Genomic DNA, 23,471 nt, shown 5'->3' on the forward strand with positions numbered 1-23,471 from the left:
CTGAGGCTTCAGCCGACACCACTATCACCACTCACTACGAGCAAAGACACGTCGAACAACCACTCACGACATACCGTTGCCTACCCACAAATTGACCCGCGATCTCTCTTCCTCTCCGCAACCCACATAGGCAAACGTTCGAGCGGTTGGCAGCGCACCTGGAACCATGGCGGTAGAGGACTCCATCGACGATCGAGATGCCTTGAATGCCCTCGAGCTGGAGGCGAAGGAGTTCGACAAGGTGGGTTTGTGTTCTGGCTTCCTACGCTCGCGAGCTGACCTCTGAGCTTTCTTGCAGGACGCCGAGATTGATCGAATCCTGAAAGCCTTCCGCCTCGATGCGTACGCTTCGCCTGACTCTATACCATGACAGCCACCATCCACTGACTTTCCAATTCTAGTTATGCGATCCTCGATCTTCAGCCCGGAGTGCCCGAATCCGACATCAAAATCACTTATCGCAAAAAGTCGCTTCTGATCCATCCCGACAAGACAAAAAACCCACAGGCACCCGAGGCCTTTGACCGGCTCAAAAAGGCGCAGACGGAGCTCATGGACGAGAAGAAACGCGCGATCCTGGACGAAGCCATTGCCGACGCGCGCATGCTCCTCATTCGCCAGTACAAGTGGACTGTCGATAGTGAGGAGCTCAAAACGGACGACTTTGCCAAGAAGTGGCGCGAGAAGGCCAAGGAGGTTCTCATCGATAACGAACACCGCCGTCGTCGGCAGATGAAGGCCCAAATGCAGGAGGAGGGTCGCGAGCAGCGCAAGGCGGATACCGAGGTAGAGGAACGCAAGCGCAAGAGGCAGCACGACCAGGACTGGGAGGCGACAAGAGATCAACGCATCTCCAGCTGGAGGTCGTTCCAGAAGGGCAAGACGGGTGATTCGGAAAAGAAGAAGAAAAAGAAGCTGAAGCCAATTGGCTGAGGAGACAAGCTGCTATGCTCGCTACAACGGAAAGACGGATGGCACGCCCCTCTGCGGACGCTCTTCACCACACATACATTTGCCGCGCGTTACTGGCTTGTGAGTTGATGAGATGAGCTCTTCAAGACGTCCGGGATCTAACCATTACAGCTGGCAATGAGTTTGAAATACCCCGACTGGCAACCCAAGTGCACTGGCTGCCTTGTGTGTTTTGCTGTCACAGAATATTGAAATTGAAATTCCGAAAACTTGTTCGAATTCCTGCCGAGAAATTGATGTGTGAGGAGATGCGTTGGCTCTGCGGGCCTCTCGTCTGCACCAGTAGCGCAGCGGGAACATGAAAGCCAACAAGGAAATGTGCACAAGAATCTCAGGATGCTGTCCATCCACCAAAAACGCCGTGAAAATGATGGCCCCCAATTTTGAACACCCACCCCCTGGCAATCCCGTTCCAGATGCAACATCTATAAGCATGACCGCCTCCATCGCTATGATACAGAGACATCTTTTCGGAAGATGTGAGTTGAGCACCCAACTCCTCAGCTGGAAGCAGGGTCGGATTTCTTGGCGTCACCACTGGGCTTGTCCCGCTTCTCTTGGTCTGCACCGGTGCTGGATTGACTCTCGGCGTCTTGTTGATGCGCAGGGTGGTTTGTCAGGTTATGCCACATGGACTTGAGGAATCCCTCGTCCTTGTGCGAGCCTTGGCTGGATGGGTCCACGCTGGAACTGCAAATGCGTTGTTAGAACAAACAAGCCTAGAGCGACGGTCGTTGTTTGCATCACAATTCCACTCACCCCTTTGACGAGACGTTCATGACCCGCCTGGCGCTCTTGTCGTCCATTTCGTCGGCTAGCATCTCAACAATGGTCCGCTGATTCGCGCTCAGGTACTTTGGCATATTGACCTTGAATTCGACCCTCAGATCGCCGGAGCCGCCCCTTCGGGAACCAAGTCTCTTCATGCCCATTCCTGACATGGTTATCTTGTCGCCCGTGTTCGTGCCGGTGGCAACCTTGACGTTGACGGCCCCGTCCAGGGTGGGGATGGAGACCTGGCCGCCGAGGAGGGCGGTCGTCAAGGGAATGCTGGCTGTGTACAGGATGTTGGAGCCCTCTCTGGTGAACCTGGGGTCCTTGGCGACGCGAACAAAGACGTAAAGATCGCCGCGCTGGACCCTGGCGTTGCTCTCCGCCGTGCGACCTGTGGGAGGGGCGTCACCGGCGCCGTCGACTCGCAATCGCATGCCATCCTCGATGCCTGCCGGAATATCGACGGTTATGGTCCTTCGCTCCCTGACGACACCGTTGCCGGAACATGTGCGACACTCCGAACCCTTGGGGATGGTGGAGCCGGTTCCGTCGCACGTGCCGCAAGTCGAGGCCATCTGGAAACCACCCTGCATGAAGTGCAGCCTGGTGCCTGTACCGTTGCATGCCTTGCAGGGCGACTTTTGGGTGCCCGCCTTCAAGCCGCTCCCTGTGCAGGTTCCACAGGCGACCTGGGGGGTGATGGAGATGGTCTTGCTCGTGCCCTTGGCGGCCTCCATGAAGGTGATGCTGGCTTGTACCTCGATATTTTCGCCCACGAGAATTTCCTGCTGAAACGGATTCGCCCGTCCGCCCCGACGCCCCCCGAAGGGCCCCTGCTGACCGGTGAAGGCGGAGAAGATGTCTTCGAAGTTGATGCCCCCTCCAAATCCACCCTGAGCACCGAAGCCGCCAAAGGGGCCGCCGGCGCCGCCAAAGGGATCGCCACCGGGCGCACCGCCTCCGCTGGGATCGAAACCGGCGGTGCCAAACTGGTCAAACTGCTCCTTCTTCTTCGGGTCCGAGAGAATCTCGTAGGCAGACTGGATATCGGCGAACTTGTCCTTGGCGGTCGCGTCCTTGTTGGTGTCGGGGTGGTACTTTTTGGCCAGGCCGTAGTAAGCCTTTTTGATCTCGGCGGCCGTTGCGCTTTTGCTCACGCCGAGGGCATTGTACGGGTCTTTCTGAGCGAGTGAATTGGTGGCATGGAATGACTGCGACCTCTGGTCAGTAGAGCACTGAACGGAGGGGCCTTGCCACATCTATCTCCGACGTACCCGTCGCTCCGACGGAATCGTGTGCCGTCTGGTGCTGGCCGGTCGGCGCCTTGGGATAGAAGCTTGAAAAGAAGCGGTCGTATGGACGAAGGCGCCGTTGCCGACGCATTTTCGGACCTTGGAATGGCTGGCGAACTTGCACTGCGCAAGAGCCCGCACTGGGGCGGCAGCCTTGGTGAGAAGGCTGGAGTTCATTGTGATGCAATGGAATTCATCTGGTACAGCGCAGGCCTCGAGAGCTTGCAAGGCAGTCGAGGTGTCTGGGTCTGATTCAAATTCTTGCCGCTTGGTTTTGACGTTATAACTGTCGATGGAGGCCGAGATGGCTCTGGACTTTTCCTGCCAAGTCTTAGCCAGCCAGCATTAGCTAGTCCTCTCTGCCTCAGGCGACAACCCCACCCCTGCTACTACAAAAAGTACAACGCACACTGCGTGATCGGAGCCACCAATAAAGAGGTCAAGGCGACAGAGTTGCCAGTACTCAAAATGAAGGTTTGCGTACGTATTTGTATAGAGCTCACCACATCACCACTTCTCTATCTTAAGAAACTGCTCTCTGCGCGCCGGTTTGTTCTTCTCCAGAGTCGGGGCGGATCATGACGAATTCCCTCGAGTTTCAGCTCAGACTCGATCCAATCGCGCACGCATGACACTATCGATGCCCTCCCTAGATCGGCTCTCACGACCTTCACCGCCAATTAGCAGAAGCCCGTACCAAATCTAGAAGACATTTTCAGCAGCGTTGCATACCGCATCATCGCACCCCAATCTGGTTCCGGACGCTCGTTCGCGACAGTGGGGCGAGTTCTACTGTGCAAATGTATTTATAATCAATGGACCAGTTCGCCAGACCCGGAATATTCCTGCACATACGCCTTCCTCCGCCTTTCCATTGCCCGGGTTCCAGCCACTCATCTGCAACGAAGGTATAGAAATAGAATTCGCATGCCGACGCCGGTGCTGTCATCTTTGCTGTCTTTCGAGCTTGGCGAGGTGTGCCTGTCCACTGTGCGGGAACCTGTTCAAGATTGAAACTCGTAATCGTGTTGATGATTATCACGTTGGATGTATGACCCCCGCGACGTCGATGAAGACATTCAAGCGGGTTGACTCTTGGCAAGAAAATTCTTAGCCAAGCACTAGGATTGGGGTATGAGTATCTTGACCAGATGACTCGTGATTGCCAAGCAGCCCTGTCATGGACTTTGTGACGAAGATGCGACTTCGGGAAGGCTCAGTTGGAGGATGACAGACGCGACAATGTTCCTTGATTTAAGGACCCCAGCTCCGGAATTGCGCGCTCACGCTGGGCACTGCGCAGAGGCGGAGAGCCGGAAGCATTTATACTTTGGCTCGGTGTGAGACCGGACACTGCATGCTGGGTTCACACCTCCAACCAGATATTCGCTGGCGGACTTGCATTCGACGAGGAGACGTGTATCGCGATGAAGCAAACTGTATCCAATGATGTCCATAAATTCGACATGATGTTAATCAACCGGCTCCCAGAAACAACCCAAGACGTGGGGCTAGTGCCCATGGTGGCATCACGATGCCGTGGTATTATATCGCGCCAAACGCCGTCCAATGTCAGATAATCTCCACCACGTCAGATGCGGAGCCTGCTCTACTTTCTCAGAAAAACAGCCTTCTTGTTCGGTCCCGTGGCTTTTGAGGTCTTGTCGCTGCGGATCTTGTAGAGAAAATCGACAATGACGTCATTCTCCTGGACGCCCATGCCGTTGAAGTGTTTCCGCACCACCATGGCGAGCTGCTCCTTATTCTGCCTCTGGGCCGAACGCTTGCGGACCATGGTTGGAGAGTATATGCCTATGCTTCCCGGATTGGATAGCACCCACTGGTGGTACACGCTGGAGAAGGAGGAAGGGGTGTTGAGCCGGTGTTGGCGGCTGTAGGAGTGGAGGTGGTTGCGGTCGAAGGCGTTCCATTGCAGCTAGAGCACGGCACCGCAGCGTTAGCAAAATAATCGTCAAATTCTTGGGCAGAAAAGAAGACGACGACATGGACGGACCGTGGGGGTGGGTGTTTCGGTGGTGCTCTGTGCAGGAGCAGACGTGGGAGCGCTGGCGACCTTGAGGTTCTGGGCGGCTCCGTTGTGGCTGGCACCGCGGCGCATCTTGGTCGACGATGGACCGCCGGTCTTTTCCTTGGAGCTGCCGAGCTCCGGCTTTCCATCCTCGGCGGTGCGAGAGGACTTTGGAGGCGCCATGGCGAGAGCTTGTTTTGTGCCGTGACGATGTTGGCGTTCCGTTGAAGGGGCAAAGAAAGGGACGAGGAGCCGAGTATTGCAATGGGGCGCTTGGCAGAATACAAGCACTCGTAAGTGCTTACGAGTGGTGGCCGCGGCGGGCGTGATTTTCATTGGTCAATGACTTTGAGACGCGCCTACTTGAACTTGCACCAACAAGCAAGGTGCCGAGGCAACTATTGTAGAATGTACAGAGTACAATACAAGTACATGTACTTGTGTGGAGCACTCCGTACAAGCAGGTGTATCCAGAGGACGGAAGTACTTACTATTATGCGGAGAGCAAGTTGTGCGGAGAGCAAGTATTATTACAAGATATTGCTCGTACTTGATACTTGTGCACATTGTACTGGGATAACAGTAATACAGAGAATAGTCTGCCCTTTTACACGTACTGGCAAGAACAACAAGCATCAAGTGGTAGTATGTGCTACGTGCCAGAGATATTATACATGTACTCCATACATACATGATACAATACAAGTACGGATTTCATGCACACACACACACACACACACACAATATTCCTCGCTCGGTGATGGCTGCTGCAACCTTTCCTTCTTTTTGTGCCTCAATTGTATTGGACTCGGCCATCTACGCACTCGCACAACAGTGCTCACTTGGACGGCCCAAAGTCCACGTCGTCCACCTCCCGTGGCTCGTCTCCGGATCAGATGCTAGCCATCCACATACATGTCACTCGCTAAGCGCACTGTTGCTTGGCATCGTGCAGAATGACTTCGCTCGCCTTCTCGCTGATCATGAAGACAGCAATCAGCGGAAAGGTACCCGGCACGACGGGAAAGACGGAGGCGTCGACAACGCGCAGTCCCCTGATGCCCCGAACGCGGAAGCGGGAATCGAGCACAGCCATGGGATCGCCGTCCCGTCCAATCGACGCCGTTCCCGTCGGGTGATGGCCGTAGGCCTCATCCTTGACGTACTGCCTGAGGCTCTCGGGCGAGCTCACGGTCCGGCCGGGGAACCATTCCCGGTTGCCCACCTTTGACCCTGGCACGGAGTCGAAGATGCGACGAGCAAAGGTGACGCCGTCGACCAAGCCCTGGATGTCGTCGTCGCCGCCGTCGGCAAAGTACTCGAAATTGATGTCGGGCATGTCGCGAGCATCGGCCGATGCGAGGGTGACGCGCCCCGCCCGGTTGCGCGAGTGCGACTCGGAGACGGTCAAGGCAAACTTGTTGGAGCCCGTCTTGAAGTCGGAGAAGTTTGTGTAGGGCGGCAGGTGGCCGCGGATGGCATCGGGCGACCCGTAGAGGATCAAGTCCCGCTCTCGACGGGGCGCGACGCTCGACGTGACGAGGGCGACGTGGGTGAAGCCGAGGGTCGCGTACGGCCCCGTCCCGTTGGCCGCCCAGCGCTCGAAGCAAGGCAAGGAGCCCTCGGCCGTCTCGTCGCAGCCGTCGAAGAGGGTGAAGTTGCGGGGGAACTCCTGGATGACGGGCACTTCGTAGTGGTCCTGAAGGTTCCTGCCGACACCGGGCAGGTCGGCGATGACGGGGATGCCCAACTGTCGGAGGTGCTCGCCCGGTCCGATGCCGCTGAGCATGAGCATCTGCGGCGTGTTGAAGGTGCCGCCGGCGACGATGACTTCGTGCTTGGCCGCGGCTGCCCTGGGCACGCCCGCACGGCGAGTCGCGTTTCTCCTCTGCGTGCGCGGGTCTGCGCCGTAGAGCATCTCGCCTTCGAGGTACTCGACGCCCGTGGCGCGGCGGTGTCGGTCGACGACGATCTTGGTGACGAGGCTGTCGAATCGGACGGTGAGGGGCAGGCGCCTGCCGACGGCGTCGCTGACCCTGTTTGCCGCGCTGTATCGCCGGCCGCGCTCGTCCATCTTGAAGGAGATCTGGTAGGCATCGTTTTGGAAATCACGCCCCTCGACGGCGCCATTGGAGTCCCTGTGGAGAAGGACGTCCCAGTCACTGCTCCTGCTTCGCTCGTCGAATCCGAACGCGGCCGACGTCCCCTGCGCGACGGCGACCATCTGAGGGTCCTTTTCGAAGTTTGACCTGTCCCCGAGCCGGACGGGCTGGTATCCGACGTATCCGTGTCCGGGGGTGGCCGACGGCGTGACGAGGTTCCTCTCCATCTTCTCAAAGTACCTTCGCATGGGACGGTGGCGCCAGCTGTCGTCGCCCGTCACGTTGGCGATGTTGTCCCAGTCCCACTCGGACGGGTATACGGTGACGCCGCCGTTGTGGGTGTCGCAGCCTCCAAAGGTGCCGGCCCGAGGGTACCAGATGCCGAGCTGGCGGGATCCTCTCGGGGGTGTCTTGCCGACGTAGTACGCGCCGTCGGGCTTCGTCCACACCATCTTGCTGTCCCTCGCCGCCTGGGTCTCGTTGGTGTAGTGTTTGACGTAGAAGGACCAGACTTGCTCCTCGTCAAACTGCGCGGCGCCAAAGTAGGCCGGTATCTGCTGCGACACCTTGTCCGTGCGGTTGCGACCTGCCTCGAGGAGCAAGACGGAATAGCCGGCCTCGGCGAGGTTGACGGCGAGCGGACCGCCGCCGGGGCCGGAGCCGACGACGATGAAGTCGAAGCTTTCGGGATCATCGTCGTGTGCCGCCGGGTTGGAGCCGGCGAGGGCAAGCGACGGGTGGGCAAGGAAGGGCACGAAGAGGGTGGCGATGGCGATGATGGCGCGCATCATGGTGGCGAAGGCGACGGCGGAACCGTAGGGATGCCAATGCGTATGGACGCACCGATCTCACGGCCAGCACATTCGGGCCAAAGCCGGTCATTATATACAGCACCTCACGCAGTACCATGTACAGCACGAACGAGCATGCCCCGTGCAGGCCCGAATGCAGCTGCAATACCCTTTACTTCCACATGTTTGGATGCATGTACTTGGACTCGCAGTCCATGCAGCATCACGAACCCCTTCAGCACTCGTGTCGCAGTGGCGGTGGGTAGATTCTCCTCTGCCGAGAAAGTGCACGCTGGTGAATGCGGGAATAATATTTCAGGTCACCGGTTCCGAAAGGAGCAAACGAAGAGCTCGCATCGAACGACACTCCCCTGAGACCCTGGCCTGTACCACCGCTGAGAGTCGGGAGGGTGGGTGGAACGTCAGCTGCTTGCTGGCCAGGGTTCGGAGACCGTATTAGTAGGTAGCTTACATGCATTACTTTGTACAGCACAGGCACAGTGGCCCCGAGCGGCATAGCACAGTACACCACACCACACTACACTACAATACCTAGTACACTACTCCGTACGGTACACTACACTACGGTACACTACACTACGGTACACTACACTACGGTACACTACACTACGGTACACTACACTACGGTACACTACACTACGGTGCAGCACTGTATACTTAAGTAAGTAGGTGCTGTAGGTGCTGTATTAACGAGAGACATGTGAAGGGTGTTTACAGGCGGGTGGGCCCAGCTCCTTATCTGATCCGATTCTCGGTGAAAGGTAAAAAATACCCACCATGAAGTGGACCCCGATTTTCCGCTAGTGGAGCCAACATGGCATGGCGTTCTGAAATAATATAACGTTTTATGTGAATACGGCCAGAAAGCTAACCTGATCGGGACAGCTCGGAATGCCGTCGTCCCGCTCCGTTCAACAGCAATTTGCAGATGCCATGTTTCGCCTATCCTCTGTTTCCTGAAGATGAGGACGCCAATGCTCTTTTTCTGGCGAGCGACGGTAACAATTCAGCCGCCATCGCCAGCCTTTTTTTTTTTTTGAGCCATAGACTCACAGTAGGTACCTGGTAGCCAGATGACGGTTTTTGTCATGGTTTCCGTGAGCGAGTTCAGCATGAAGCAATGCGCATAGGATGTGCTTGATTACAATAATTTACAGTGCAATAACCGAGCATGGAGCACTATACGCAGTATTATGGCATGTATACGGAGTACGGAGTACAAAGTACGGAGTTTGCAGTGTACAGTGCAGAAAGTGACGTACTGATACTCGCATACGAGCAGGACGTATGCAAGCAATATCAATGATGCTCTGGTAGTAGGGGTGCCTGTGTGTACACGTTAGTACTTGGTGTACATGCATACTGCATCTACAGTACAGTATCCGTGAGTAACCTGTACGGAGTACGGAGTTAAAGTACCTTTCTCGAGCAAATCGCCCACCCATCCATCCACCTGCGTCCTCAACATCTGCTGGCTCCGAATCAAACATGGATAAAAGTCAGGCAACCGCAGCAGCATCACTCCAAGCCGCGCCTCACCATTTTCCCAAAGGAAATTCATTTCCATGTTCTATTTTCCTGCTGCCTACAGGCACCGACCACGTGTAACTCGGATTCACAAAAGGGCTGGTGACGATGTGACGGTAGCATTCGCAGCCTGCGAGGGCCAACCCCCCTCGTCGGATCTCGGTTTGCAGTTCCCATGTCTAACCAGACAGACAACAATCAGACGGCGGGTGACAAAATGTGGCAAAAGCTGTCGATCCGAGACAGCATAAATCTGTTCCGGAATCCGGCTCAATCCGCGACTAGCATCGACGGTAGGTCCCCGCATCTTGCGAGTGCACCCGTGCCTACGACCGAGTTGAAATAGTGGCTGGAAATCTCGTCCGGTTCGCCGAGGGTCCTTCGTCTGCCGAGTCTGGTCCGGATCTTCGAGTGCCGACCAACCAGCCCAGCCAAGTGATGAGATGGTACGGAGGCATGGCGAAGCGACCGGAGAACGAGCATCTTGGCGGGTGGCCTTGTTGGTTGCTCGCCCAGCCCTTTCGGCCGATTCCCACCAAGCAACCCAGAAACCGGCTGCTCACCACCAATCGTCCGTTCTACTCCACTCTTGGAGAGTGGGATTTGCGGCCCGAATCCGGTAGGTATCATCCTATCCCGTGCTGTCCCCGCCATGTGCCATCCGTCTTCCTCGCTCACTCTGTGCGTCGGTGAAAAGTTTGATCTCGGCAGCCCGGCCCTTGACGCGCCATTTTCGGTCGTCCCCTTCCCGCGTCGACAAGCATTAGTGGCCGTACCCGTACCGTCCTCGTCCTCGAACCTACTTGTGCTCGCCGAACAAGCTGCTGAGGGGACGGTGAGTGATGGACAACGGCGACCCTCGCAAACGGCATCACCTTGGCCTCTTTTCCGTCGTCAGGCCCGCCTCGCTCCCCTTATCACGCCCTACCCCTCATCCGACTCCGCGTTCCGACGCATACTTTGGATACTTTGGACGGTGCGGATTTCGAAAGGAATGAACCGGCTGCGGGCCTCAAATAGGGCTCACCTCGCGCCCACCGATCTTGTCGATACCCAGCCTCTGCCTGCCACTTCGCCTGCTTCTCCGGCGGCCTACTCCACATCCAATCCGCCGACGGCAGCCCGGAACGGGTCAAGGTACAAGTACATCTACATACTGTAGAAAGTGCATGTAGACTCATGGCTCGGCAGTCATGGCTCGGACAGCTCTGGGCATGGGCATGGGTCTTGTCTGCTGCTTGCATATCCGTCGCTTGCACACCAGCATGGGACACCCCCTGCAGGCTCGCTCGGCGCATACAGGAACGGATTTGCGTATAAAGCTTTGCCTTGCCATCCCATCCCGATCTCGGGCCGAAGCAGCACTCAGTCTTCCTCCTCGATCGTCCCCTCTTCGGTTTCTCGCCTGGTGCATTCCGTCTTCTGCGAGACATGGCGACGATTCTCAAGCCGACGGGCCAGCGCGAAATCCAGCCTGATCCCGAGAAGCTCGGTCCGGATGGCCGCAAGGCAACGGACGTTTCCAACAAGGGCGAAGACTCGGATGACAGCTCCCAGTACACGCAGGATGGTGTTCGCCGCGTCGAGGCCGTGACCCAGGTCTGGTCCAAGACGGCCCTCTGGAGCGTCTTTTTTCTGTACGTCAAACTCTACCCTCGGGGAGAATGAGAGACGGGCCGACGGGCCGTGCTCTTTGTTTTTTTTTTCAAAGCGAGTAATGTGGGCTGGACTGACGGAGACGCCAGTCTCTACCTGGTGTCCTTCATCGACACCTTATTCCAGAGCGTCACGGGAAATCTCGATCCCTATGTCACCTCGTCCTTTGGCAAGCATGGCCTCCTCGCCATCGTCCGCATCCTCCCCAGCATCGTCGGTGGCGCCTGCAAGCTCGCCATCGCCAAGGTCATCGATATTCGCGGCCGATGCGAGGGCTTCCTCCTCATGATTGGCCTCATCGTCGTCGGCATCCTCATGAAAGCCCTGTGCAGAAACGTTGAAACATACGCCGCCGGCGAGACATTCTACTGGATCGGCCATTTTGGCCTCGGATACGTCGTTCACGTCATACTTGCCGACATGACCTCTCTCCGCAACCGCATGATTATGTGGGGCATCTACATGAGCCCTCGCATCGCCGCCAGCTTTGGCGGTCCTCGCATCGCCCAGCTCTTCTTCGAGCAGTCTTCCTTCCGATGGGCCTTTGGCGCCTTTGTCATCATTCTCGTTGCCTTCTCCATTCCTGTCGCCGCCGTCCTCGTCTTTTACGAAAGGAAGGCCAAGAAGCTGCATATCATCGAGCAGAGGGAAAGCAGGACTGCTTGGGAGGCGACCAAATACTATTTTATCGAGTTTGACGGTACTCACAGCGCGCTGTTCGCCCATGATTCTCGAGGGACTGTCGATGCTAACGGGTCGTGCAGTTATCGGCATGATGCTGACCATCGCCGGCTTCTCCCTGGTACTCCTGCCGCTTCAGATTGCCAAAATGGCGCCCAACGGATGGAAAAGCGGGTACATCATCGCCATGCTCGTTCTCGGCGTCCTGTGCCTTGTCGGCTTCGGCGTGTGGGAGAAGTGGTTCGCCAAGGTGCCCTACCTACCCTTCAAGTACCTCCGAGACAGGACGATTCTCGGGGCCTGTCTGTTGGAGTTTTTCCTCTTCATATCCATCTTGTAAGTTGGGCTGGGCGGAAGGCATGCCGAGAGGACGCGGCTGACTGAGCGATGATGCTGCAAGTTGCTGGGACACGTATTACGGCTCGTATCTCCAGGTCGTTCACGACCTCAGCATATCGACTTCGGGATACACCCTCAACGCCTACTCACTGACATCGACGGTTCTCTCGCCCTTTGTCGGCTTGTGAGTCCGACGTCGTCGACGCAGGAGGCCCGTGCCGGACACTGACAAAAGACTACCTAGGTTCCTTCGTTGGTACGGCCGATACTACTGGGTCGCCATCTCGGGCATCCCTTTCAGCGTCCTCGGCACCGCCCTTCTCTACCACTTCCGTCACCCTGGTGAGGACATTGGCTACCTCGTCATGTGCCAGGTCTTCCACGGCATCTCGGGCGCGTTCTGGGGCATGACCGGTCCTCTCGCTCTCATGGCCGCGGTGAGCCATCGGGAGGTGGCCGTGGTGCTCGCCGTGCACAGCATGTTCGCCTCGATCGGCGCCTCGATCGGCTTCGGCATCTCGGGTGCGCTGTGGACGAACCATCTGCCGAGGGAGCTGTACAGGGAGCTGCCGGATGCTGCCAAGAACCAAACGGCGCAGCTGTACGGGGATCTGAAGAAGCAAAAGGCGGATCCTATCGGGACGCCCATCCGGGACGCCGTCATCCGCGCGTACGGCACCGTCCAGCGCGAGATGGTGATTGCCGGCTGCGCCATCCTACCCCTCGTCATCGCTTGCGTCGTCGTATGGAAGAACCGGCCGATCGACAGGAAGCAGACCAAGGGTAACGTATTCTGAAAGGAGACTGTTTTATTTTCTGCGCGTTGTGGAGCGAGAGAAGGGGAGGGGAGGGGAGTGGCAGTTGAACGGCATACCCAAGTGGCCGACGGCGGAGGAGATTGAGAGAAGACGTTGTGGCGTTCTGCTGGCGATATCCTCGACAAAAATGATGTCTAGATACTTGGTTTGTAAGGAGCTAGTACCTGTGCAGTGTCGCGATGATTAGCCACGAGCACTTGAGTCGATGCAGATATGTACGTACATGCAGCTACTTTCATGCCTATTATTCAGGCACTATGGATGCCGAAGCGTCTTCCATAGCATGATGAATAAAAACCAAAAAGAAAAAGAGAAAAAGAGAAGAAAAAAAAGAACAACAATAATAAAAGAAGGAGAATGGTTGCCGCATTGCTTGTAGACTCGTTGCCGGTATGGCTTGTTGCCGCATTGCCAGAATAGGGTACAGCCTCGATACCAAAGTAAGTGTGCTTGGTTGCCGGTACTTGTGTTACCGCCAACGTCTTTGTGTGTAACGAGCATTGCAATATATTGGCGTTCCAAACTTGGACAGAATAAAATCCAGACGTTCTGGCTGCGTCCTCATTATGCCACGAGAAAGTTGGATGATAATTTCAAAGTATCAGCGCTGATTATGTTGGGCGTGTTGCGCAATGGCTCGTGGTAATGTGAAAATGTGCGGGCATAACTTGATAGCAACACACAGTCATGCACTACATCTAGATAGGTACTACGGAGTATTACTGCTCCATACTGTACTTGATCAGTGAGGAATCTGATTATTAAGCACTATACACGTTGGCGTGCAGTCTGGTGCCGCCGCCGCAAGTCCCGACACGACATCATCACGGTGGCTACAGGACAGGGGTTATCAATATTATATTCCACTAAGCAGGGAGTAGTCTTATACCTTCCCCCCTGGGTTAGATGCACTTCCATCTCCGACAGTTTCCGCGCCCTGAGTAGAGGCCCAGATCTGGCCAGGATTACGAAATGCACTGATGTCGTACCATCAACAGCACCAAGAGACGGCACGGCACGTCTTACACTTCTACCGGGCCTGCCAGAATCGGGTCCAAGGAAGACTCCGCGGTTGGGATCGGCGTCTCTTTGGCCGGGCCTGCCAGAATCGGGCCCAAGGAAGACTCCGCGGTTGGGATCGGCGTCTCTTTGGCCGGGCTCTGATTCTCGAACAAAGTGGTCAATTACGAGCGCAATTCAATGAGTCGGCCATCACCATTTGCACCTGCGGTTGGTTTGCCTCCATTCCCTGTAGACGTACTTGATTGTAAAGACTTTGACGATGGAGAAAGGTCCGAGTATCAATGGGCATAGCTAACTAGATTGACGAGGCAGGATCGATTTCCGGATCTTGAGCCTGCCATGACCATATCGACACATTTCTCAAGTGGATTCTCTTTCATCACCTTTCATCACGTCTTCTGCCAAGGCGCAGTGGAGCAAGGATTGATTCTGGAAAGGTGCACGGAGTATTGTCCTCGTATGCCGAATGCTTGAGTCAGATATGCTTGTAGGCTAGTACAAGCTGGGAATTGTACAGGCAGTTATCGATCTGTGCGTTCGACGGCATCTCAACAGTTGTGGCGAAGCAACATCAGCATGGCCATCACTGCGTACATGTAGTGTTCGCTAGACGTACTCGGGGACATGATGGGAAATAGTACTATACACATGTGTAGCAACATGTTAGACTCCGTACCCATACCGTCGTCTTCTTCTCTTCGCCATCTTGCTCGGGGCACTTGGAGTCGTCCTCGAAGGACAATGGGTTGGGACCTATTCAAACCTGTGACGAAATGCCTCGCTTACGGCGCAGCTCGAAGGCTCCGGGCCAAGAGAGGCTGAAGATGACAGGTACATAAATAACGCATCGTATTGCCGCGGAGGTGGTGCATACGACTGCAACCATGCTCGCATGATGCGCGGCTAGTCGAGTAGAGCTCAGGACGAGCATCTGCCTGAGGCGTCCAAAGATTCAAGATATAATGCGCCGCCTCCTCGAGGCATGGGAAAGGAACAAGCTGATATTTGCCATCGCACAAGGCGCAAGGAATACATCTCGTTCGGAAAAATCAACAGTTTACACTTCACCATGCGTTTCTTGACCACCCTCGTCACGCTCTGTGCGGCGGCACTGGCTGCTCCGTCCGAGACGGCATCGGTAGGGACCGCAGGACGCTGCTTTCCCTCTGCTCTTGATGGCATTCCTAACAGGCTCCGCAGCACCACCGGGATCTCGTCGACCTCTACAGGGCCTACAGCCCCGGGGCGAGCGACCACTTCTACACGACCAACTTCCACGAGTACGAGACGGCCATTCACCGGCTCGGTTACAAAGCCGAGGGAGTCGCCTGCCGCATCTTTTCATCGCAGGCCCACGACACCGTCGCCCTCTACCGCATGTACTCGCCTTCCGCAACCGACCACTTCTACACCACGTCGCTGCCGGAGCGGGACAACGCCATTCGCAACCTCGGGTACAACGACGAGGGCATCGCCGGCTACATCTACCCGCGGGCCCGGTCCCAGAGGGTGGTGCCGCTCTACCGCACCTACAGCCCGGGAGCGAGGGATCACTTTTACACCATCGACGGGGCGGAGAAGGCGAACGCGGTCCGAAGCCTGGGCTACAGCGACGAGGGCGTTGCCGGATACGTCTTTGCCCCATAGAGGGAAGGTAGTCGGCGCCGAGATCGAATGCTGGCATGCCAGGGTCTCGAAGCGGTCAGCATTTCGTCACAAGCGGTCGAAGCTCGGTCCTCCGGATGGAGACTATAGACTGTTGAATGATGACACAGTATCGGCCACCCATCACTCTCCACCGTGACCGAATGCCGTCCTTGCGTGCGAGGTGCCGGGGCAGAAGTTGCGGGAGAGACGAGAGGCAATATTTGTTTCGCAATCGGAGGGGCGCATCGCGAACAGTAGAAGATGCAGATGTGTAGAGGATGCACTCGTCCATTGTCATCACGTCATGCCGTTGGCCGTACCTGATGGCCGAGGCACTGTAGTTGTACGCATCAGGGAGCTTGGTGATGCGGAGTGTTTGGCCCAGGCACGGAGTAATTACAGTGTGACGACGAATAAGCAACAGGTCCCGCCAACCCCTCCTTGACGCGTTCTTGATGACATGCATGCACTTGCATGTACTTGCGACTATACCCGCATGTATCGAGTACATGTATCGTATTGAGTGCTGTACTTATGTGTATCGTAGGGTATCTACGGAGTACAGGCTACAGCACACATACAGTAAGTACTTGCGGTGTAATATTACTTGCTGCATTACGGAGTACTTACTGTAGTAATTAGGTATACAACTGAGCGCACATGTACTCTGTACCTGCACAGGCACACGTACAGTATCCCGGCGCGCAGGCACTCCATACACCTACATGTACAGAACATGTACTCCGTACTAATAATGCATGTACTAAGAATACGGAGTAATACTCCGAACGTCCGCTAAGGCACAGCAGACGCACTATTGACCTGCCAGCATCTGCAACCCTGCGGGCCCGTCGCGGCTGTAGCCGCCCAGCCATGACAACGTTGTGCAGTACAGTACAACTACATGTACTTGGATATACAAGTACTGTACTTGCTCCGTACTGAACTTGTCTGTACTTGCAGTACTCGTCGAAATTCAAGCTACATAAGTACGAAGTACTCTGTACTCCGTACTTTTGCCTGCATCGTCTTGTCCCCTCGCCGAGGCACTTGCCCGTGCAAACATGTACATGGCCTGCTCACCTTACTGCTATACAGGGATATGTAACTACAGTGTACATGCATCTACAGCACACAAATGGTCAAGTGCTTTCACGTACTGCATGGTACGATAATAATAAGTAAGCACATGTACGTGGGAAGCGTGCCGATAGAGCCCCGTTGCTGACACTGCCGTGTCCCTTGTGCAATGGCATCGGCGGGAGCATGTCCCATCCCAGTGATGTAAGCACCGCACGAGATATTCACAAGAGCCGTTGGAAGAAAATCGCCCCCCACCCCCTCTTCCCATGCCCTTCTTCCCAGCCTGCAGGCAATGTAGGAGGCGAGCATCAGACATGGCTGGATGCAAGCCCAAGGTGGACGATGAAGGCAGCATCGTGACGTGGCGTCACGATGGGGGTATCCTGCACAAGCATCGTCAGACGCACCAGCGAGAAGCATCCTTTTGTCCCCTTGCCATCACCGATCATGCAGCTACTTGCTGCACGGACCCATCGTTGAACCCATAGTTGAACCCATAGTTGAACCCATAGTTGAACCCATAGTTGAGCCCATCGTTGAGCCCATAGTTGAGCCCATCGTTGATCCCATAGTTGAACCTGTCGGTCATCAGCAGAGTCACGCCGAGCCACTTGGGCGGTTGCTTCGCCGTCCCCATCGTCCCCTGTGGCCGTCCGCTTGGCTGACGATGAGCGCGCCGTGCAGCGCCGTCGTCGCCGACGCCGACGTTTCATACCATCGAGACAGGATTGGGGAGCACAAGCACTCGTGCATGCAAAGGGGAGAGACTCAAGGACGGCGGGTTTGCGCGTCACGATTCGTGCGTCACCTGCAGGCGAACGAGGCACGAATTAGCATGGTTCAGCCCCTTGGTGGCCATTATAGCACCTTGCTTACAGCACGCAGCCCCTGATGACGGCGGGAGCTGCAGCGCAATCGGCACTGTGGCGGCCAATGCAACCTCGCCGTGTCCACCCACCAAGGATGGCCCATTCCCTAGCCGGCCTGGCGCGGCGCGATCGGAGCTGCAGAGAGCGGCTCCTACGTCCACGGTCCCTTCACCGTGTCAGTGCTCCGTACAGTAGTTGGCATACTGTGACGAGCGAGTCGGAGAGGCCATTCATCCATCCACCCCCATCCCCGTCACGGCAAGAGTGTCCTTTTTCCTGTTCACCGAGCCAGAACAGCAACGAAAAGCATCAAAGACAGACAGAGAGTGGACATGACGGCATTGACGTCGCTTCCGCCCGAGATCCTTCATCACATCTTCCGCTGGCTCTGCCCGCGTGATCTTCTCCTGCTACCCCGCGTTTGCCGCCTGTTCTACGGAAACGTTCGAGGAAACGTAAAGCTCCATCGCGATGTGTATCTGCTCACCTACGTGCGTACCCTGGCCACCATTCCGTCGCTCGCGTGCCACGAGACCTGGTGTTGTTGATGGCGGCTGACGGCATCATGATGAACCGTAGGATGCACCGGCCGATGCCCAGCCGGACTGGGAGACGGCCCTCGACGACCTGACCAAGCTCGAGGCGATTTGCCACCGCGACACGGCGGCAGAAAAGGTAGTTCCGTGCCATCGTTGCCTCTCGCTCGTCGACGCTTACTTGCCCTGCCCGCTCCGTCAGGTGGCCGAACTCGACTTCGTATCGCGAACCGTCAACCGCCTGCTCCGGCACGCCTCCTCCCAGGGGCAAACGACGGACAACTCGTACACGCACTGCGAATCCCGCAACGCGAGCTTCCTCGCCGAGCTCTTTGCCGATCAAAGCACGTGCGAAGCCTTCCTCCAGCGCTCCTCTCTCTTCGAACGGGTCCGGAACGAGCACCACCTGCCCAAGCTGCGCGGGTCGACGCCCGCCTTCCACCACCAGCAGAGCGCCAAGCTTCACTGCCTCTACGGCAAACCCATCCTCAACATCGGCCGCCTCCGGTCGACGCGAACCTATCCCTACGCCGTCTCCAAGGTTTACGACCTGCGACAGTACACGGACCGGACGAGGTGGGGTCCCTTCATGGACGACGCCACCGATCGCGTCGACTGGGAGAGGGTCGAGGCCATCCTCATCGTCCTGGGATACAACATCACCATGAGGCGTCTGACGAAGCTCTTCGCCGACGTGTGGGACACTCCATTCTCCGGCTCGTGGCCCAAGAGCTACATGCCGGCGCCGAGAGCGCCTCTCCCGCCCCTCGATGCCGAGGATCCCTTTGGCGTCACGGGCACCTGGTATCGCGTGAGCAGGCCGCTTCGCCGCCGACGGCCGCGTGCGCCCGTGCTGACCGAGGCCAGATCGTCTGCTTCCTCGACTACAACGACTTCTTCCACTTCAACTTTCCCGTCAACGACGACGTGCTCGACGACACGCCGAGGCCGGCCTTCAACGTCGGCGAGGCGACGCGCCTCATCATCATGAGGACGCACATCACGGCCATCGAGCCGCCGGGCCCCGAGGACGGGCAAGGGATGCCGGTGGTGCGCTTCGTCGGCGCCTCCCGATCCCTCGACGATTCCTGGGACGACAATGCCAGTTCCGACCTCCGAGGTGAGAGCATCGCTTGCGACGGACCCCCCCCCCCCCCCCCCCCACGGCGGTGCAGGCCGCGTTAACTAATGCCGAAGAATTCACATCCAAAGGCACCGTGCGTCTGACCAAGGAAGGCGAGGTGAGGTGGACGACGGTTTCCATCTTCCACGGCGAGGAACGGTGGAGAAGCGAGGGCGTCCAGATCGGCGGCGTCCAATCGGCGCGGGGTGTCGTCGGACACTGGTTCGACAAGTGCGTCCCCCGACGACCGGCCGCCCGCTCCACGACGACGACGGAAAGTCTCGGAACCGAGCTGACGCCGTCATAGGGATTACGATCCGCAAGGTCCCGTCGGCCCGACGGCATTCTGGAAGGCCGGCGACGCCGAGGGCACCACCGACACGATACAGGGCCTGCTGTCGAGCGACTTCCTGCTGACGTACAGCGCCATCGCGTCCATGGACGATTCCGACCCCGAGGCCGAGATGGACTACGAAGACGACGAGCTCGACGACGAGCTCGACATGGACGACGAGCTCGACATGGAACCCATCTCCAACGAGTTGCCGGGGCTGCTCATGGATGCCGAGCGCGAGGTGGCCGACATGGTGCAGCAGGCAGACCATTCGGACGGCTGGAGCTAAGCGAGGGTGATTGATGATGGGTGTGTTTCATTTCCATGATGAGTATCGATTGTCAAGCAGGGGGTGTATCATACGTGCCATGACGGCGAAATGGACAGGAGAGACAAGATGGGCGACGACGATGCCTGCCTGCCTGGCGGACCTTTCCCATTCCTCGCGCGTTCCATTCCCACGTGCGCGGCCGTGCCTATAAGTTTGCGTCCGGGTCGACATTCACCTTTCCGTGGTCACACATGCACAGCAGCAGACCGTCGCGCTTCCTCATCATGACGCCGCGCAGGGAGGCGAGCTTCTTGCCGACCTGAACGATTTGGCACTCGATGAGGACCTCCTCGCCGGCGGGCACGGGCCGCAGGTAGGTGACGTTGAGGGAGCGGCTGACGCCGAGATACTGCCAGAAGCCAGGCCGGTTGATGATGGCAAGCGGCATGGTTGTGCAGAAGTCGAAGAGAGTGGCGGCCGCGCCACCGTGGAGATTGCCCAGGCGGTTGCAGTGGTCCGGCTGGACCGTGTAGGTGAAGGTGACGGAGGGATGGGGGAATGCGGCGCTCGCCGAGTCAACGTCGAGGAAGGGCACGAGGGTGGCCATCCAGTCCTGCCATCGTTTTAGAGACGACGCTCCATCGCGGGAGAGGGATCGGATCGCCGTGGGAATGGTGACGGAGACGAGGTCATACACCTGCCTTGTAATGGCCGTCTTCGCTCCGCGTGAGCTCGAGCCATTCCCTAATCTTTCCCTCGGCCGTGCGCCGGCTTTCGGGATCTGAGGAATCGCCTCCCATCTTGGTGCGTCCCTCGGTGGGAGGAAGGGGTCTGGATTGGATGCGTCTCCGGCGGCGCGAGGGAAGGCTGCCTAGGGTGGATATTCTCACAGGCGGCAGAGGGGTGATGCCATCGGCAGATGGTTGCTGCGTTGAAGGTTGTTGCAGGTTTCGTTGTGCAAGGATGCGCAAGGACATGCATGTTTGCATCCGAGGATGTTATGAATATTACTGCTGCTTGCACTACCTCGGTATCTGCGAAGCTACGTAACGCGTTAATTACTTGAAAGGGGATGGTGGGGTGACGCAATGCAGTTCGTGTACGGAGTACAGAGTACAGAGTACCAAGTAATTACATGCCACTCCGTACTACAAGTATGTACAAGTACTGTAGATGCACTACGGACATAATCAATTACTAGGGATCCTTACACCCGCGTTCTGTACAGTACTTGTACTGATATACCTAGTATACAGAAAACACATACGGAGTACTTACTTGCAACTACAGTAATTGCAATGACGGAGGCCGTTTGGGCGACGGGCGTGTTGAAGGGCATACTAATTACCAGGCACCAACTTAGGTACCTAGTACCTTGGCTGGCTACTAGGTACCTTAGTACCTACTTAGGTGTTCAAGTACTAGGTACGGAGTACAACAATAGATGACAGTACACAACAGTATTCAACAGTATATACAGGTACCTAACCTATGCGCCTATGGAGAACGTACATAATACTGCAAGTTCTACTCCGTAACTTACACCTAAAATACTCCGCCGCCGCACAGCACACCTACTTACTGTAAATACTTGTACAGTAGGTTCCGAGTACCTAATATTACATGCTTGTACAGTACGGAGTACTTACAGGTAATTGCCAAGCAATAACTCTTGAAAAAGTACCCTTACTACGTACTAGGTACCTACATATTATATCGCTTCCACGCGGTGGTGCACACTTTGGATCGCATGTCAATGGCCCTTGCTCTTGCTGACTCCATCGATGTTAAGTAGCCGGTCGACAACGATATACAGACATTCGTGCATTGCAGACATCGATTTCAAGTGACGCCTCTCCTCGTTTCTGTACCATCAGGTCCTCATCGATGGACAAGGACCTGATCCTCTGGACGATGGCTCAAAGTTAGTATGCTCTCAACGGGTTGGACAAAAATGATGCCCATTCCAGAAGGGTCGATCAGGTTTCCAGTATCTTGAGGGTGACAGCACCTCCCAGTCAAACACTCAGTACTGGTAGGAGAAATTTTGCTATTTCTTATTGCCACTCACTTCTACTCAACAGCACAAGCAAGGGGCAATAATGTCCTCTCAGTAGAGGTATCCACCGACTCACGAATACCATGAGGTAATACGGGATCAGATAGTGCTGCCCTTGCACACCTACAGTACTTAAGTAAATGTACATACACCAACACCCACAAGTACCTGTAGTTTGACTGGTAAACTGACTCGCCGCAGTAGTTCCCTAACGCCCCGCCAGACATTAGCCGCAAACGCATTCGAGACGAGTTCTTGATTTGACCCGTTGCGCAGATACAAGACGAAACCTTCGCGACAACAGACTCCCTGCCACAAGGGAAGACAACGGTCGATCCAGCAGCCACGCGCCGACCACCGGCCTAGACCTGCAAACCATGGCCGGCAAGAAAGAGAACACGAAAAAGGTGGCGGGCAACGCTCGCAAGGCCGAGGCGGCGGCCCAAAAGTCGGCTGCCGAAGACGCCAAGCTGGCAGCCGCCGAGGCGGAAAAGTGGCAGAAGGGTTCCAAGAGCAACGCAAAGAAGTGAGCGAGTATCCTGCCTGCACCCGATCAGCTCGTGCTGACCACCGTGGCCTCGCAGGGAGGCTGAAGAGGCGAAAAAGGCCGAGGCGGCGAGGAAAAAGGCCGAGAAGGATGCGCTGCTGAAGGAGGAGGAGGCCAGCATGGGCGGTCGCGCCGAACCGAAAAAGTCCAAGGCGCCGGTGAAGAAGTCCCGAGGCTTGGATCTGTCGCAGCTCGACAGCCACGGCCCGGCCACGGCCCTTAACGCGTCGGGCATCGACAACGCCCTCGACGCGCTCTCGCTGACGACGGCGACGGACGACGGCAAGATCGACAAGCATCCCGAGAGGCGCTTCCCCGCCGCCTTTGCCAAGTACGAGGAGAGGCGGCTGCAGGAAATGAAGGCCGACGGCAGCGGTGTCGGACTGCGCCTGGACCAGCGCAAGCAGCGGATCCGAAAGGAGTTTGACAAGCACCCCGACAACCCTTTCAATCAAGTCACGGCCGCCTACAACGCGACGAGGGACGAGATGAGCGAGCTCCGCTCACAGGAGAAGGCCAAGATTGAGAGCCGGCTGGGCAAATAAGATTGTCTTGACGCACACGCTGGCCGGCCGAGACAATGGCGCGTGCTCGATGGGGTGGGAGCCTGCCTATACCGTCGGCCATTGTCACGACCTCACTGATTGCCTCCGAGCCGCCATGAACGCAGAGAGGTATGAGCATGCAGCGCGGCGGACAATTCAATTCGTGTACATGTAAAACAAGCATGATGGGCAGTTCCATGACGCCGCTGTGCGCCAACTACGCCGCACGAATCCCTGCGCCGATGATGCATCCCTAAATACAGTGCACAAGTGCTGTACGGATGACTCCCATTACCGACTCAATTACCCCGCCATGCTGTGAAGTGCCGTATTTCTTACCGTGTTGCTCAGTGCACAAGTGCTGTACGGATGACTCCAACCACCGACAAACATACCCCGCCATGCTGTGAAGTGCTGTACTGTATTTCTTAC

The 23,471-nt window shown here is 56.6% G+C and overlaps 10 protein-coding genes across 10 annotated transcripts; 5 read left to right on the forward strand and 5 right to left on the reverse strand.

Moving 5' to 3' along the window:
• Positions 1 to 166: 166 nt before the first annotated feature.
• On the forward strand, positions 167 to 933 carry DCS_00412 (DnaJ domain-containing protein; the record flags this gene model as incomplete). The annotated part of the gene is made up of 3 exons (XM_040797751.1): positions 167 to 241; positions 299 to 342; positions 402 to 933. The coding sequence occupies 3 exons, from the start codon at positions 167 to 169 to the stop codon at positions 931 to 933; spliced, it is 651 nt and encodes a 216-aa protein (XP_040658634.1).
• A 539-nt stretch (positions 934 to 1,472) lies between these two features.
• DCS_00413 (mitochondrial DnaJ chaperone) lies at positions 1,473 to 3,935 on the reverse strand (the record flags this gene model as incomplete). The annotated part of the gene is made up of 4 exons (XM_040797752.1): positions 1,473 to 1,662; positions 1,732 to 2,957; positions 3,021 to 3,359; positions 3,894 to 3,935. The coding sequence occupies 4 exons, from the start codon at positions 3,933 to 3,935 to the stop codon at positions 1,473 to 1,475; spliced, it is 1,797 nt and encodes a 598-aa protein (XP_040658635.1).
• A 712-nt stretch (positions 3,936 to 4,647) lies between these two features.
• Positions 4,648 to 5,250, reverse strand: DCS_00414 (uncharacterized protein; the record flags this gene model as incomplete). The annotated part of the gene is made up of 2 exons (XM_040797753.1): positions 4,648 to 4,974; positions 5,053 to 5,250. 2 exons carry the CDS (start codon positions 5,248 to 5,250, stop codon positions 4,648 to 4,650), a joined length of 525 nt encoding a protein of 174 aa, XP_040658636.1.
• Positions 5,251 to 5,992: 742 nt separating this feature from the next.
• DCS_00415 (putative choline dehydrogenase protein) lies at positions 5,993 to 7,960 on the reverse strand (the record flags this gene model as incomplete). Its single annotated transcript, XM_040797754.1, has 1 exon — positions 5,993 to 7,960. One exon carries the CDS (start codon positions 7,958 to 7,960, stop codon positions 5,993 to 5,995), a length of 1,968 nt encoding a protein of 655 aa, XP_040658637.1.
• Positions 7,961 to 10,160: 2,200 nt separating this feature from the next.
• On the forward strand, positions 10,161 to 12,981 carry DCS_00416 (uncharacterized protein; the record flags this gene model as incomplete). Its single annotated transcript, XM_040797755.1, has 6 exons — positions 10,161 to 10,645; positions 10,831 to 11,145; positions 11,254 to 11,864; positions 11,929 to 12,181; positions 12,246 to 12,368; positions 12,429 to 12,981. The coding sequence occupies 6 exons, from the start codon at positions 10,161 to 10,163 to the stop codon at positions 12,979 to 12,981; spliced, it is 2,340 nt and encodes a 779-aa protein (XP_040658638.1).
• Positions 12,982 to 15,094: 2,113 nt separating this feature from the next.
• DCS_00417 (uncharacterized protein) lies at positions 15,095 to 15,672 on the forward strand (the record flags this gene model as incomplete). Its single annotated transcript, XM_040797756.1, has 2 exons — positions 15,095 to 15,163; positions 15,226 to 15,672. The coding sequence occupies 2 exons, from the start codon at positions 15,095 to 15,097 to the stop codon at positions 15,670 to 15,672; spliced, it is 516 nt and encodes a 171-aa protein (XP_040658639.1).
• A 1,528-nt stretch (positions 15,673 to 17,200) lies between these two features.
• On the reverse strand, positions 17,201 to 17,392 carry DCS_00418 (uncharacterized protein; the record flags this gene model as incomplete). The annotated part of the gene is made up of 1 exon (XM_040797757.1): positions 17,201 to 17,392. One exon carries the CDS (start codon positions 17,390 to 17,392, stop codon positions 17,201 to 17,203), a length of 192 nt encoding a protein of 63 aa, XP_040658640.1.
• Positions 17,393 to 17,956: 564 nt separating this feature from the next.
• On the forward strand, positions 17,957 to 19,906 carry DCS_00419 (F-box domain-containing protein; the record flags this gene model as incomplete). The annotated part of the gene is made up of 5 exons (XM_040797758.1): positions 17,957 to 18,115; positions 18,204 to 18,971; positions 19,028 to 19,280; positions 19,358 to 19,514; positions 19,591 to 19,906. 5 exons carry the CDS (start codon positions 17,957 to 17,959, stop codon positions 19,904 to 19,906), a joined length of 1,653 nt encoding a protein of 550 aa, XP_040658641.1.
• A 187-nt stretch (positions 19,907 to 20,093) lies between these two features.
• Positions 20,094 to 20,688, reverse strand: DCS_00420 (thioesterase family protein; the record flags this gene model as incomplete). Its single annotated transcript, XM_040797759.1, has 2 exons — positions 20,094 to 20,501; positions 20,584 to 20,688. 2 exons carry the CDS (start codon positions 20,686 to 20,688, stop codon positions 20,094 to 20,096), a joined length of 513 nt encoding a protein of 170 aa, XP_040658642.1.
• Positions 20,689 to 22,324: 1,636 nt separating this feature from the next.
• Positions 22,325 to 23,039, forward strand: DCS_00421 (DUF1014 domain protein; the record flags this gene model as incomplete). Its single annotated transcript, XM_040797760.1, has 2 exons — positions 22,325 to 22,473; positions 22,532 to 23,039. 2 exons carry the CDS (start codon positions 22,325 to 22,327, stop codon positions 23,037 to 23,039), a joined length of 657 nt encoding a protein of 218 aa, XP_040658643.1.
• Positions 23,040 to 23,471: the final 432 nt, after the last annotated feature.

This window comes from Drechmeria coniospora, chromosome 01, assembly GCF_001625195.1.
Source record: "Drechmeria coniospora strain ARSEF 6962 chromosome 01, whole genome shotgun sequence".
Lineage (NCBI taxonomy): Eukaryota > Fungi > Ascomycota > Sordariomycetes > Hypocreales > Ophiocordycipitaceae > Drechmeria > Drechmeria coniospora.